This window comes from Maniola hyperantus, chromosome 13 (assembly GCF_902806685.2).
Source record: "Maniola hyperantus chromosome 13, iAphHyp1.2, whole genome shotgun sequence".
NCBI classification, from domain to species: Eukaryota; Metazoa; Arthropoda; class Insecta; order Lepidoptera; family Nymphalidae; genus Maniola; species Maniola hyperantus.
Window position 1 is genome coordinate 1764021 of NC_048548.1, and position 13129 is coordinate 1777149.

The 13129-nt window shown below is 38.2% G+C and overlaps 2 protein-coding genes across 4 annotated transcripts in view; both read left to right on the forward strand.

The window, feature by feature from the left end:
* Positions 1 to 8363, forward strand: part of mwh (multiple wing hairs) — a 121518-nt gene extending 113155 nt beyond the window's left edge. For both annotated transcript variants that reach the window (XM_034974496.2, XM_034974497.2), the window contains 6 exons: positions 3261 to 3410; positions 3870 to 4002; positions 4325 to 4591; positions 5116 to 5280; positions 5651 to 5816; positions 5920 to 8363. In XM_034974496.2, the coding sequence (XP_034830387.1) occupies positions 3261 to 3410; positions 3870 to 4002; positions 4325 to 4591; positions 5116 to 5280; positions 5651 to 5816; positions 5920 to 7373 (2335 nt within the window). In that variant the 3' untranslated portion in view covers positions 7374 to 8363. The remainder of the gene's footprint in view (positions 1 to 3260; positions 3411 to 3869; positions 4003 to 4324; positions 4592 to 5115; positions 5281 to 5650; positions 5817 to 5919) is intronic.
* A 147-nt stretch (positions 8364 to 8510) lies between these two features.
* LOC117987823 (uncharacterized) lies at positions 8511 to 13116 on the forward strand. 2 transcript variants are annotated; one of them, XM_069502496.1, is made up of 5 exons: positions 8511 to 8897; positions 9917 to 10032; positions 10902 to 11078; positions 12019 to 12204; positions 12709 to 13116. In XM_069502496.1, the coding sequence occupies exons 2-5, from the start codon at positions 9990 to 9992 to the stop codon at positions 12897 to 12899; spliced, it is 597 nt and encodes a 198-aa protein (XP_069358597.1). In that variant the 5' UTR covers positions 8511 to 8897; positions 9917 to 9989; the 3' UTR covers positions 12900 to 13116. The 2 variants fall into 2 exon arrangements, with proteins under 2 accessions (XP_069358597.1, XP_034830779.2); XM_034974888.2 differs by lacking the exon at positions 8511 to 8897 and adding an exon at positions 9236 to 9316.
* Positions 13117 to 13129: the final 13 nt, after the last annotated feature.

The following is a 13129-nucleotide window of genomic DNA, read 5'->3' on the forward strand; positions in this document are numbered from 1 at the left end:
GAGCTGCTTTATACTTGAATCTCTTTTACTAGAGGGAGTGTAATGATGATAGTAGATGTTTAGTAGCTGGCATCGTGTATTCAAGCCATTTAAGGACCCTTTAAACTAATTTAAACAAAATAACAACATGCTTGGCAGGTAATTAAGACAATTTTAAATGAAAACTAAATTATAAAGGTAGGTACATACTCAATAATAAATACAACGTGCGGCTTCTTAAGATATTCTCGGTACCTATAATACGAATGAAATACCGGCATGATAATGTTTTTATTGCTTTTGGAATGCCTTTAATGTTATAAAGAAACTCGCAACTTAAGATTTTACTGCTGCATAAGTACCTAGGCATTTTATGATGATTTATCAATGCTGCCGTCCTCAAGCTAAAACGTCGTTAACCAACATTTGGCCAAATTTGACTTTTTAACGCTATCTTACTTAGAATTTTTTTTTCTATCGACCAATCTAACCGGTATTTTCCTAGCTGCTGTAGTTTTTGAAATAGCAATATGAAGAACGTCGTTAAATAACTACCTGTTCATATGATAACAACACTTAAACGCATTTAACTGACATTTGCCAGTCTAAAATGTCTCAAAGCTGGTTTTTTTCTTAAATTCCTTAACTAAAATGTCTTTAAAGTCACTATACTTATTTTTAAATTAAGTTTTTCTCCAAAATTATTGTGCACTATTCCATAACTTAAATGTCTTTTAACGAAAATGCTAGACTAAAATGTCTTTAATGACACATAAACGCGTTACAGTTTAGTGATATTTTGCAAAAAAATATTGTTTCCTATCCTAAAATAACTCTATCCCGCAATACATAACTTTAATGTCTCTAACTATTCCCGCATCTCGCGAGGTTGTGACTTTCTTCTTCTTGCAATGCCGTCTCCTATCGGAGGTTGGCAATCATTAGAGCTATCTGCACCTTGGACACTGCTGCTCGGAAAAGAGATCGGGTACTCTTACCATTGGCGTAAATTCTTTAGCCACGATGTTCTTCTACGGCCTGGTGGTAAGACTGCCGGCTGTTTTCCCCTGAATAATGAGCTGAAGGCGGTCGTATTTGCTATTTCTCATAATGTGGCTGAAATACTCCAACTTCCGCACTTTTATGGTCTTCAGGATTTCAACATCTTCACTTAGCCTCTGTAGTACAGTTGCATTTTTGATACACTGTACCCAAGAGATTTTCAACATTCTTCTGTATACCCACATTTCAAAAGCTTCTAACTTTGACTAGTGCGCCTGCGAGAGCTTTCAGTAAACGCCTTGTGGCATTCAATCAAACGTTTGCACCAATAGGCAAAATAACCAATGAGTTCAAACCTCTCACTGTACTCTGGAATGATAGCGTAGTGGGAAGAAAACAAGAGGATATAACGGACTAAGAGGACTTAATATGAAGAAAAAAGGAAAATTGTATGATTTTATGGATTTTGTAATGTCACAATTATTACAGCTGACCTATGATAGTGCTTTTATTTTATTTATGAATACGGAGGATATTTTGAAATCCATGGTTTTTCATGGTTCACTTCTACAAACGGGCCCACAAAGGACGATGGTAACTGAAGAGAGAGTCATAAAATCCAGCTTCACAGGGGAAGTTGGAAAAAATATTATTAGGATTACGATCAATCACAAATACAATAGATACAATGAAACTATAATATACATTAATATTATGCTACTCATAATATCTACGTACAATAATTAACCTCGGAAAACAGATACAACTCCTTAACCTGTGAACCCTACTTAGCCATGATAGTTTCCTTTAAAATTGATTATATTATATACTATGCTGTGAATTTTTTTACGTTCGTTTATACAACCATATGACTGATAAAGGGGGTAGACACTTGACGTTCCCACACCCACAGTATTTTTAAAAGACCTATTCAACGATATCTCACACTATGGGGTAGACGAGAAAAAAAAATTCACCCCCACTTTACATGTAGGAGAGCCACCCTAAAAATAATATTTATCACAATTTTATTTCACCCCTTTGTCGGCGTGATTAATATTTATACCCATGCCAAATTACAGATTTCTAGCACTAATACTATAAGTTTTAACAAAATAAGAGACTACTTTCGGACTGTTCCTCTTTCAATTGTTGTAGTTACCGTTACTTTCATTGGAAAACCTCAAATTTTTGTAAACAATGCTAACCTAAAACGTCGCTACGGTTCGATCATTTGCAATAAACCACATTTTAGTTTAGCAATTCTCCCCAAAAAACGCTACTGTATACAAACCATTTCTATTCTACTAGACTAAAATGTGTTTAAATTACAAAAGCCGCATTTTAAGTGTTATGTTATTGATAGTTTTAAGAATCATAACCTAACCTACAATGTCGTTAAAGTCTTTTAGAGTCATTTTACTTTAGTAACTATACAATTTTTTTAAGTTTCGTAAAACGATGAAAAAAGTAAATGCAATCCAAGCCTTAAACGTCTTAAAGGGTAATCTAACGACATTTAAGTTATGTAAATACAAGACGTTGTTAGAAAAAATGCTAGACTAAAAAGCCAAAACTGTCCTGCTTTAATTATTATTTATTCTAGAAACTTAAAAATACAGCTATTCAAAAGTGCTCTATTTGCACTACATTTTCATAGTTTCAAGTTTTGGATACGGTTATTAGTTATCAAATGGCATCATTTCTTCATAAATTCGCGCTTTTTTGATCATATCTCGAAACTTGGTTGTGGTAGTTAACGACACTTTAGCTTTAGGACGGCAGAATGGATTTTAACGATTTTAATTTTTTGTTGGAGGTTTATTAGTGATTTATTTTATTAATGAAATTGATATGAATCAGATAGGTACTGTTATTAGTGCTAGTTCAAATACTAGATATAGGTAGGTAGGTATACATATAAGTACCTTAGGTAGCATAAGTAAGAATTTAAATTTTTATATTAAACTAGCTTGCTCGCGACTTCGTTCGCGTGGACTACACAAATTTCAAACCACTATTTCACCTCCTTAGGGGTTGAGTTTTCAAAAATCCTTTCTTAGCGGATGCCTACGTCATAATAGCTATCTACATTCCAAATTTCAGCCCGATCCGTCCAGGAGTTTGAGCTGTGCGTTGATAAATCAGTCAGTCAGTCAGTCACCTTTTCATTTTATATATTTAGAAAACCTAAATCCACAAGGACGAATTTGTTAGCTTCATCTTATTGGTCCAGGAGTCTTCACCTAGTTGCTAAATAAGTTTTTATTCAATTTCAGTTTTGTGCAAGAGTTCGCGTGCGAGCCGCTAGATGGTGTTACTCTACTCCTGGAGCTCCTGCGCAATATTCAGCTGAGTCAGACAGGGGAGGCTGCGCGAGGACCTCCAGCTGTTAGAAGAAGGCCTCTGTTGGATGAACTGGCATGCCTGTACGTAGCATAACTATTAACATCTTTATAATAATGTTATGCAATTGCCTCGTTGGCCTCCTATTCGGGGGCTACGGGGTTCAATCCTGGGCAAGCATATTTAATTTTTCGGGGCTATTATGTGTGTTTTAGGTAATTAAAATTAATATCAGTTAAGGAAAACATCGTGTAGAAACCTGCACGCCTGAGGAGTTCTTAATATTCTCACAGGTGTATGAAGTCTGCTAACCCTTACTTGGCCAGAGTGGTAGACTAAACCCTTCTTATACTAAGAAAAGACCGGTCCTAGTAATGGCACCGGCAATGGGTTGTTGATGATGATGATGATGATGATGATAATTTTAAACATGTTCGAAACTATTTTTAAACATTATGATTATAGGTAGGTATTTGTATAGTTTTTAATTGAAGTTTTAGTTATTAATTCAACTAGGTATTAACAAATCGACGTCTTTCCAGACAATGCCTATGGAGTTGCTGCAGCAGATACTCCGACTGCGTCAGAAGGCTGATGGCCAACTCCAACGGAGTGTACGCGCTTACTGTATGCATTATGTCCACCGTTAACAAGACCAGAGTCTTGGCTTTACAGGTGACTATAACACATACTTTTTATAATCAAGTGACAAACACCTTTATTTACATATTTATCGTTCACAAGCGTTGAATCTACTTTCCATCCATAATCCACAGCCCATCCGGAAGCAAGTAACGTAATTTCGGCTTACCAAAAGAATGTGTATCCGATAAAGGCCCACATTTTGATTTCTGTATATTGTAGTATATTAGTAAAGCATAAGTGATGGGGGAAATGTCGATTTCAAGTGAACGTCTGAGAGTTGTTAGTCACAAATTGCACAAGATTGTGCTATTTAAAAAAATACTTTATTGGTACCTATTTTAATATGTTTCAGCTGCTCACCAAATCTTGTTACCCACCAGCCTCAGGCCATAGTATGATATCCGAAGCACTATCCACATTACGTCTCCGTTTCGGTGAACCAGTACGTTTTAGGTTTCTGGTGGGAATGCTCCAAAGTGGGGGAGGTTCTGGGGAACTGCAGGCAGCTGGTCTGGCCTTCATTAACGCTCTGTTATCAAGTGCCCCAACTCCTCAACGGAAGCTTTATATACAGGCGGAATTGGAGCAGGCTGGTTTCGATATTGTCACTTTGAAGAAGGTGAGGATAATTTATTTATTCTGTTTCTTTTTGTAGTGTCCTATTTTTATTTCAATGTTGCTTGTCCAATCTAAATCAAATGTTTTATCAGTACGTATGAAAAAATCCAGTAATAAAGATCTTATTACGGGATTAAATTCCATAAATTCTCATTAATTTATTCATTAATTATTACAATAAAATAATCAATGTTATCCTGGTTGACACTCTTTCATTATTTATCATCATTCGTAATTTCATTAACCCACTCACATTAAAGGTGCCTGCAAATTAGGTGCAAAGTGTGCAGCGCTGCCGTCAGCCTGCTTTATAAATTCATATAAATAAAAACGCACGACTGCAGCGTTACACCGTTGCTGTGGCCGCGCGTCAAATCATCGATCGGAATTATATGGATTTACAAAGCAGGCCTACGCACGGCCACTTTCGACAAATTTAAAGGCGCCCTTAAGCTTCAAAAGCTTCATTTACATTCGCGTACGGTACGGTTGAATAAGATGATAAAATGTGATTTTTGTCTGCAGATCGTGTTGAAACTGCCAAGCACTAACGAAGTTGTAACAAAAGAGATAGAAAGTTACGAGAAACAGTTGATTGACGTTGACACTCTGAATGAGAAAGCAAATGAGGCTCTGAAAGAAAAAGATGATCTTAGACACAAGTTGGATTTACTAGAGAAAAGAGTAAAGGTAATAATTTTAATACTATAATATACCGTTTCACTGAGATGACTCGTGATATAGGGTACGGGGTGCTAGAGCATGACAGTTGACGTAAAAATCAAGGAATTTAACATATTATATCACTCTCTGCAATCTGTACCATACTCCACGAGCCGTCTCAATCAAACGGTAGTACACCCATGAATTTTATTAGTCCCTAATATTTTATCTGTCAGAGAAACTTTGAACTCCCATGCGGCTTTTAAGCTATTAATAATTCAATTAGTAAAAGAAAAAAGTAAGACAGTACACGAACACAATTTCTTTAAATTGACAAATTTTCTTAATCTAAAACATTTTGATGAACAAGGGAGTAAATTTGATTTTATTATTTCAGATACTACAAGAAGAGAAAGGGATTCTGCTGTCATTAGAAAAATGTTTGCAAGAAAAATGCTGTGAGTTACAAGAAGAAGTTAGCACGTTGAGATCGGAGCACGGCAGTTCAAACCGGAAGAAGACTTTTGTGATAAAGAAAAAAAACTCCGCTCACAAAAATAGAGGTAAATTTAACAATAGTTTATCTATTAAATTCAAGTAAAAATTATTGAACTAAACAACAAAGTAACGAAATAAATGATTTTTATGATTATAATTTAATTACAGATGAGTCATCACCACCAGAAGATGAAGGCATAAGTTCCTCAGAGCGGTCACTTAGTCCTGAAGGCGATCCACAAAGAGAGTCAATGGTATACGAAGTGTTCAATATAAAGAATGAAACTTATGACCTGTTGCGAAACAAACGACCGCTACATAAAAAACTAGAGAGCACTAAGAAGACTGATCCAAAATTAAAATCATCCGACGAAGACGATGAAACTACTATAGATGAAGTCATACAAGAACTAAGAAATATTGTGAATCATGCAGAAACTGAACAATATGTAAGAGACATAGCTTACGACGACAGGTCAAGATGTAACGATGATTCAGAGATCTCACTACATGATTACCAAAAACACAAGTCTATTGAAAAAGAGGATTCAGTTACAAGCACTAGGCATAGCATTCAAATAAAAAATAGTACGGATATAGATGATGATAATAACGAGGAGGAGGAAGCAGAAATAGTTCCCAGTAAAATACTACCTCATCCACCGAGAAAAGCCAAAAGTTTAATTCACTTATTTGTACCACCTATAGAACATGGACTATATAGCAAAGCTCCTGATATGCTTGACGATAACTTCTACTCTAGTGATGAAGGCTCAGATTCTTTATTAAGTGCATCACGGTGCCAAAATAATAATAAAAATGTAACCAAAAAGGATTCTACCGCAAGCTTTGATTTTAAAGAATGTCGCGCTAAATTTGATAGCGTTGAACGTAACGAAGATAGCAGAATAAAACGTTCTAGAACCAGATCAAGAGAAGAATATAAGAAGACTTCAGTCAAACGTAGCGAATCTTTCCAAAATTCAGAAATTGGATCTCGTCAACGAGGACATATCGAGAGTATGTTTTACGAATCACAAAATCAAAGTCCAGTTGACACAAAGATACAAACACCAAAATGCAATCGTGTTGATGAAATAGTGAGTCTAATCGAATCGAAAAAGTTGACGAAAAGCTTAGACAGAATTGATGAAGGGCTAAATTCGATGGTCGATATCGTAATGACTAATGAACCTAAGAAATCATCATGGTACGAAAGAAGACAAAGATCAGTATCAAGAACTAACAGTGAAGCAGGGAACGAATCTCCACTAATACCTTTCACAAGATCTTATAACAGAGTTCATACATATAACTCTAAATCGTCAAGTTATAAAAGCAAAGATGAGAATAAAGAGCAGAAGTTATTGCCTACAAAGCTAAGTTCGGGTTCGTTTGACACGTCGACTAATTTTAATCACGCGTTTATTATGAAACGAGGGAGTACCGCAGGGCTGTACTCTGGCTCCCATATACTACGGGATGCTCCAGCTAGTATGACAAGTTTAGTCATGACGGGAACACATAGCTACAGCGATTTGAAGAAAACTGTGTCATCAGTTGGGTCTTCTAGCAATTTTGGATTACATAAAGTCACGGATATGCCTTCAGGTCTATACTGATTTGATAAGTATTTTAAACCCCGACGACGCAAAAATGGTTATCTTTGACATAAATTTCAATGTAGTTTCTTTCTGGCAAAGTTTACCTGGGATCTTAGCTATGTTTTTCGGGGTCGATAATGGATGAAAGATCTGGCCCATCTCTCTCTCTCATTTACTCTAAATAAATGCAATTTGGCTTGGTATATTTTGGCATATCTGGTTAAATTGTGAACAATTTGGCTCATTTCAATCTTACATTTTTATCTTAAGGACTTGAAAAATTAATGAAAAAACATTGAAAAAGGTTCAAACGTTTTGGTTGTAACGATACCCCACGTCATCGAGTTCATTTCTAGATCAACTATGCCAGTCATCAATTCGAAGTCAAAGATGCCACATGTCGGGATAATTTTTATTTTAATACTTGTTATAGAATGTAACGCATAAAACCAACGACTAATTTAAGTATTGTGTACCTAAATATTTTCTCTAGTGCAATATTATTATCAATTATTTCTCGTCAAATGAAATATGCATCAAAATTATTATCTTTGTTAGAAGCTGGGTCTACGCCGATACATGCTCGATGAGCAAAATTCAAACTGAGCATAGTAGATAATGCTTGACGTTGTGTCGACACATTCGATACTGCTTGAATGAACTTTAAAACGTCGAACATGTTCGTAATTGGAGACCCAGCAAAAGGCTATGATTAAATCTTGGTAATTTTGTGTCTAAACAAAATTCGCTTAAGATTACATAAAACTTCGCCATTGAAACTTGTTTTTCGTCGTTTGATATAGATTGCTATGTCTACGATGCTAAAAAATTATACGAAGCTAAATTAATTAGTCCGTCTTTATTTTTAATTTATGTTTATTTATATTTGTATTTGCATGTTAAGTATAACTTTCGAGTTAATATTTCTGTACATATTAAAAAATTTAATAGCTAAGAGAATACTGTTCCATAAATTAAAATATTTGCAACATTAAAATCTCATGCATATGAATACGTTTTATTTAAAAATCATTAGGTAAAAGTCACTTATTAATTAAATAACTACCTAAATACTGTTACTGAAATAGGAAAAACACATTCAGAAAATGCTGTCTAAGGGTATACCTACTTCAATTTCATTAGCTTCCACCTACTAACTACAATGTGGAGCTGTTCAAGAGGTGGTTTAATAAATTACTGAAAAGCCGGCAATACACTGACGGTTGCTCTGGTGCTGCAAAATGTTCATGGGCGGTGGTTATCAGTAACATGTGCCTGTTCGTTAAAAAAATTAACCTCACATCACGTAGACATTGGATCCCAATTGCTCAAATAGCGAAGTCACAGCGGAAGGCAAGCATTAGAAGATCGCTCACTAGGTGAACGGACGACAAGTAGCTGGAAGCCGCTGGACACAAGGAACACAACTGGTTTATGTAGATCCTTACAAAAGACAGCTGTGGTCTCGATTAAGTCGACGAAGCTAACGTCAAGAAAGTGGACTAGAATCACCTGAAGTACGGTGCGCGTAGCAAAGCTATAGTAAGTTGAGAGCACCTTTTTCAACTCGTAAAACAGACTAACTACCATTGACATTAGTCGAATTAACAAACTGACCAAATCCTTGATAACAATGCAATATTATAACTTCCGAATTGTTTGTTTATATACCCTTTCGAATTGTGGGCGATGTTTAATAAACAAGATGAACACAAAGAGATTCAGACATTAAATACAACCTACATTAATCTCAATGACGATTGAGGGCTAGACCTAAGTAAAATGTACAAGAGTATCATTTTGTATTTGGTGATAATGCAGTTAAAAGATTTTGCTGATGGTAGATTAAAAAAGCGTTTTATAGAGGATGAAGATCTGTCGATAATAGACGTGATAGACTTAACTCACCCTACATCTTGGAAGGAGATGGCAGAATACTATGAGGCTGTTGAAAAACACTGGTAAGAATTTACAGTAGACTTAACGCATCCTACATCTTGGAAAGATATGGCAGAACACTATGAGGATATTGAAAAACTTGGGTAAGAATTTATAGATCATGAATCAGGTGAGATGGTACAGTTACAGAATGCGCAGACCAGTTACCTAAGTCAATAAAATACATGCTTGCCGATGTGGTAGGCCAAAACGCCTATGCTGTTAGTTTGAGGATAGAGACCAGTCACATTTTATGTCATCATCATCATCATTTCAGCCTGTTAACGTCTAGTACTGAACATAGGCCTTTCCCAAAGAGCGCCACCACACACGGTGCTCAGCTTTCTTCATGCAGCCACTTCACGCCACCCTCTTTATAATATCAATCCATCTTGCTGGATGGCGCCCCACACTACGCTTCGCGCAATTCACTCTAGAACTTTTCGCCTCCACCGGCCATCGCTCTTACTGCAAGCATAGCTTACCCAATGCACTGCAACTTGTTGATGGTTTGGACTATGTTAGTGACTTTGGTTCTCCTGCGGATGTCTTCATGTCGAATCTTATCCTTCAGAGAGACTCCATAGCCGTTATGGAGAGATATAAAAAATTATTTATTTTAGGAAAATATGCTTGAACTGCAGTATACCTGGTCTGGGTACGGGGATACATTTGGAGTACAGTTCTTCAGGGTCTATGCAACCAGCCGCTATACCTACTGAATATTTGTTGACAAGGTGTAAGTATCTATTACGTAAATATTTCACCCTGAAGTCCTCCGCTGGATATACCAGAATTCTGCCAAGCGATTTAGCGTTCCGGTACGATGCCGTGTAGAAACCAACAGGGCATGGGTTTATTAAAAACTGCCATACCCCTTTCAGGTTAGCCCACTTTCATCTTAGACTGCATCGTCACCAGGTGAGATTACAATCAAGGCATTTTTTATAGATAATTATCTGATCTACAACTTTTGTCTTGGCTAATTTTATGATAAACTTACAGTTTTGCTGATAATCACGAAAAACCCGTTTTTGTGACCTTTGACCCCGTGTAAATTTTTTTCCAGGTGTCGGATCGATGAGGACTTTTCACATTTCATTTATAATAGTGTTTTGAACAAACAATAGCCTAAATAAACCCTTCTCATTCTGAAGGGATACCCGTTCTCAGTAATGGGCCAGCGATAGAATAGAATAGAATATATTTTTATTCTAATAAACTTTTACCTACCTACAAGTGCTTTTGAATCGTCAACTAGTTTAATTTACCACTGGTTCGGAATTCCGTTCCTACCGAGAAGATGGGTTGATCATGATGAAGATTTCATAGGAAACGTTTAATGCCTGATATAAGTCCCGCAAATTGCCATTGCGCTGGAACCATGTCTCATTAACATCGAAATGACGTCATTTTGACGTCAGCCGAAATAAAAATATACCTACCATCAGCTCGAAACTTCAGTCTAGTGCTGACGTCACTAAAATGGCGGCCACGCGGATTAGCAATTTGCAGGACTTAAAATGAAAACAATCCATGACCGCTTGATGACTTGGTGATGGTATACCTACCTTTAATCTAACCTTTAGTTGGATTTTGTTATTGCAGTGGCAATAATAGACGTCAGTTACCTCGCCACGGTTAACCCAGCCTTGGTCTTGTCTCTGGAAGTGGCCCTGCAATGGACGGTATTGAAGCACGATCCACACCAACCCACATTGGTGCTCTTCAAGTTCGGCTGGAAGGAGGTTAACCAGCAGAGGAAATGCGTATGTAAAATACCTGGTCAGTATTGCATGAGCATATATATATGTAGGCTCACCGCCATTTAATTGTAAACACTTTGCTCATTGAACATCGCGTCATCGTCCCCACCGTCATTGTGAGATTATAAAATGAGATGCGCAGTGTGTCTCGAGACATTATTCGTTTGGCTTTGGCCAGAGTCGCTTCTCAGTGGATACTATGTGTGTCGTACTTATTATCATTGTCGTTGTGACCTAATGTGGTTTCAGTTGTTTGAGGTTATACTACTAGGTTGTGAAAGGTTGCTGTGAGTGTGTTTTGGCGATCTAGACAGGTTGTTTATCGGGTGAGTCCTTTTGTATCGTTCCAATTTGTATTAGACAAACGTGATCGTTGTAGTTGATGTTAATTGAACTAATTCTGGTGTGCTAGGTTAGCTGGTTGGTCTGGGGCCGGTATGGGGACATGGTGGAGCCGGTCGCTAGGTAGGGTTAGGTTTACCTACGTTACGTTACGCCAGTGGTTTTCACGTGTGATAAGTGAGTTTTACACTGATACCTCTAACTTTTCGGAGTTATGTGCGTTTTTAAGTAATTAAAATATCACTTGCTTGCTTAACGGTGAAGGAAAACATCGTGAGGAAACCTTTATGCCTGAGAGTTCTCCATAATGTTCTCAAAGGTGTGTGAAGTCTACCAATCCGCTCATAGCCAGCGTGGTAGACTATGGCCAAAACCCGTCTCACTGTGAGAGGAGACCGTAGTGAGCCGGCTATGATCATGGTGATGATAAGTTGCTAAAACAGACCATATTATAAATGTTTATATCCTATAGTACGCGACAGGTCGAGATGACAATTGAAATGGGGACGCCCCGCACAGCCCCCGTGGTAATCCGATGCGGGGTAGCGCGGGTGACGTGCGGGGCGTTCCCCCGCCTCATACCCCGATTGTCATCTCGACTCGACCTATGAATTCAGGTCTAAGCTACGAGCTAGCAGAGTATATAGCAGCGAACCTGAGCCACGTGGTAGGCGTGGCTACCGACGCGCCCACGCTAGAGTCGGAGCACACTCGAGAGATGACGTCACGGACCGTCTCCAACGTGCTCGCCAGAAACGGCGTGTATATGATCGAGAATGTGTATCTGAGGAAGAGGATACCTGGTGAGGAATTACAGATTTATGAATCCACCACAAACTCTTGTAGTTTTAAGGACCGAAACGCGAAAGAGTGCTCGGTAAGAACTTGTACTTGACCTTTTCCCTGAGCCCTTCTTGAGGTCTCCAGGAAATTCCACTCTTTTTGCCACCGATCGATGTACAAAGTCCCGTAGCTTGCCAAAGTTTTCCAAGACGAGTGATATAAGTCCCGCAAATTGCTAATGCGCGTGGTCGCCATTTTAGTGCGAACAGCACTAGACTGAAGTTTCAAGCTGATGGTATATTTTTATTTCGGCTGACGTCATTTCGATGTTAATGAGACATGGTTCCAGCGCAATAGTAATTTGCCTTTTATAGTTTTGTCAAAATGTCAACTGATTCCCAGTCGTGGAGTAGGTAGGTCCAGTGTGTAAGTACCTAGGTAGGCGGTTTTAGATTGCTTGTCCAAGAACTACCTACCCTTTTGTAGACTTTCAAGTGTAAGAAAATACCAATCTTCTGTTCCAGACCATGGCTGCATGACAATCGCGATGCCACTCAAGATGCTTGAAGCGAGCTACGTGCCGTGTCGCCTCACCGCGTTCTGCGCGGCACAGCACAGCGACCGCCACGTCAGCATCGCGCTCAAGCGAGTTGCGAGCAGTGCACCCGCCACCAGCCGCCGCAACCAAGTGCAACTCGAGGAGTTACTAGACTAACAGCCGCCGCAACCAAGTGCAACTCGAGGAGTTACTAGACTAACAGCCGCCGCAACCAAGTGCAACTCGAGGATTTACTCGACTAACAGCCACCGCAACCAAGTGCAACTCGAGGAGTTACTCGACTAACAGGCGCCGCAACCAAGTGTAAATCAAGTTGTCACTCGACTAACAGGCGCCGCAACCAAGTGCAACTCGAGGAGTTACTCGACTAATAAATAGCATGTACT

Bases quoted from the DNA above. Each gene is read 5' to 3' on its own strand.
- LOC117987823 (XM_034974888.2), top strand. From the start codon at position 9,282: ATGGCAGAATACTATGAGGCTGTTGAAAAACACTG. The intron at 10,033-10,901 runs GTAAGTATCTAT...TTGTTATTGCAG, and splicing joins TGAATATTTGTTGACAAGGT to TGGCAATAATAGACGTCAGT. The intron at 11,079-12,018 runs GTCAGTATTGCA...CTATGAATTCAG, and splicing joins ATGCGTATGTAAAATACCTG to GTCTAAGCTACGAGCTAGCA.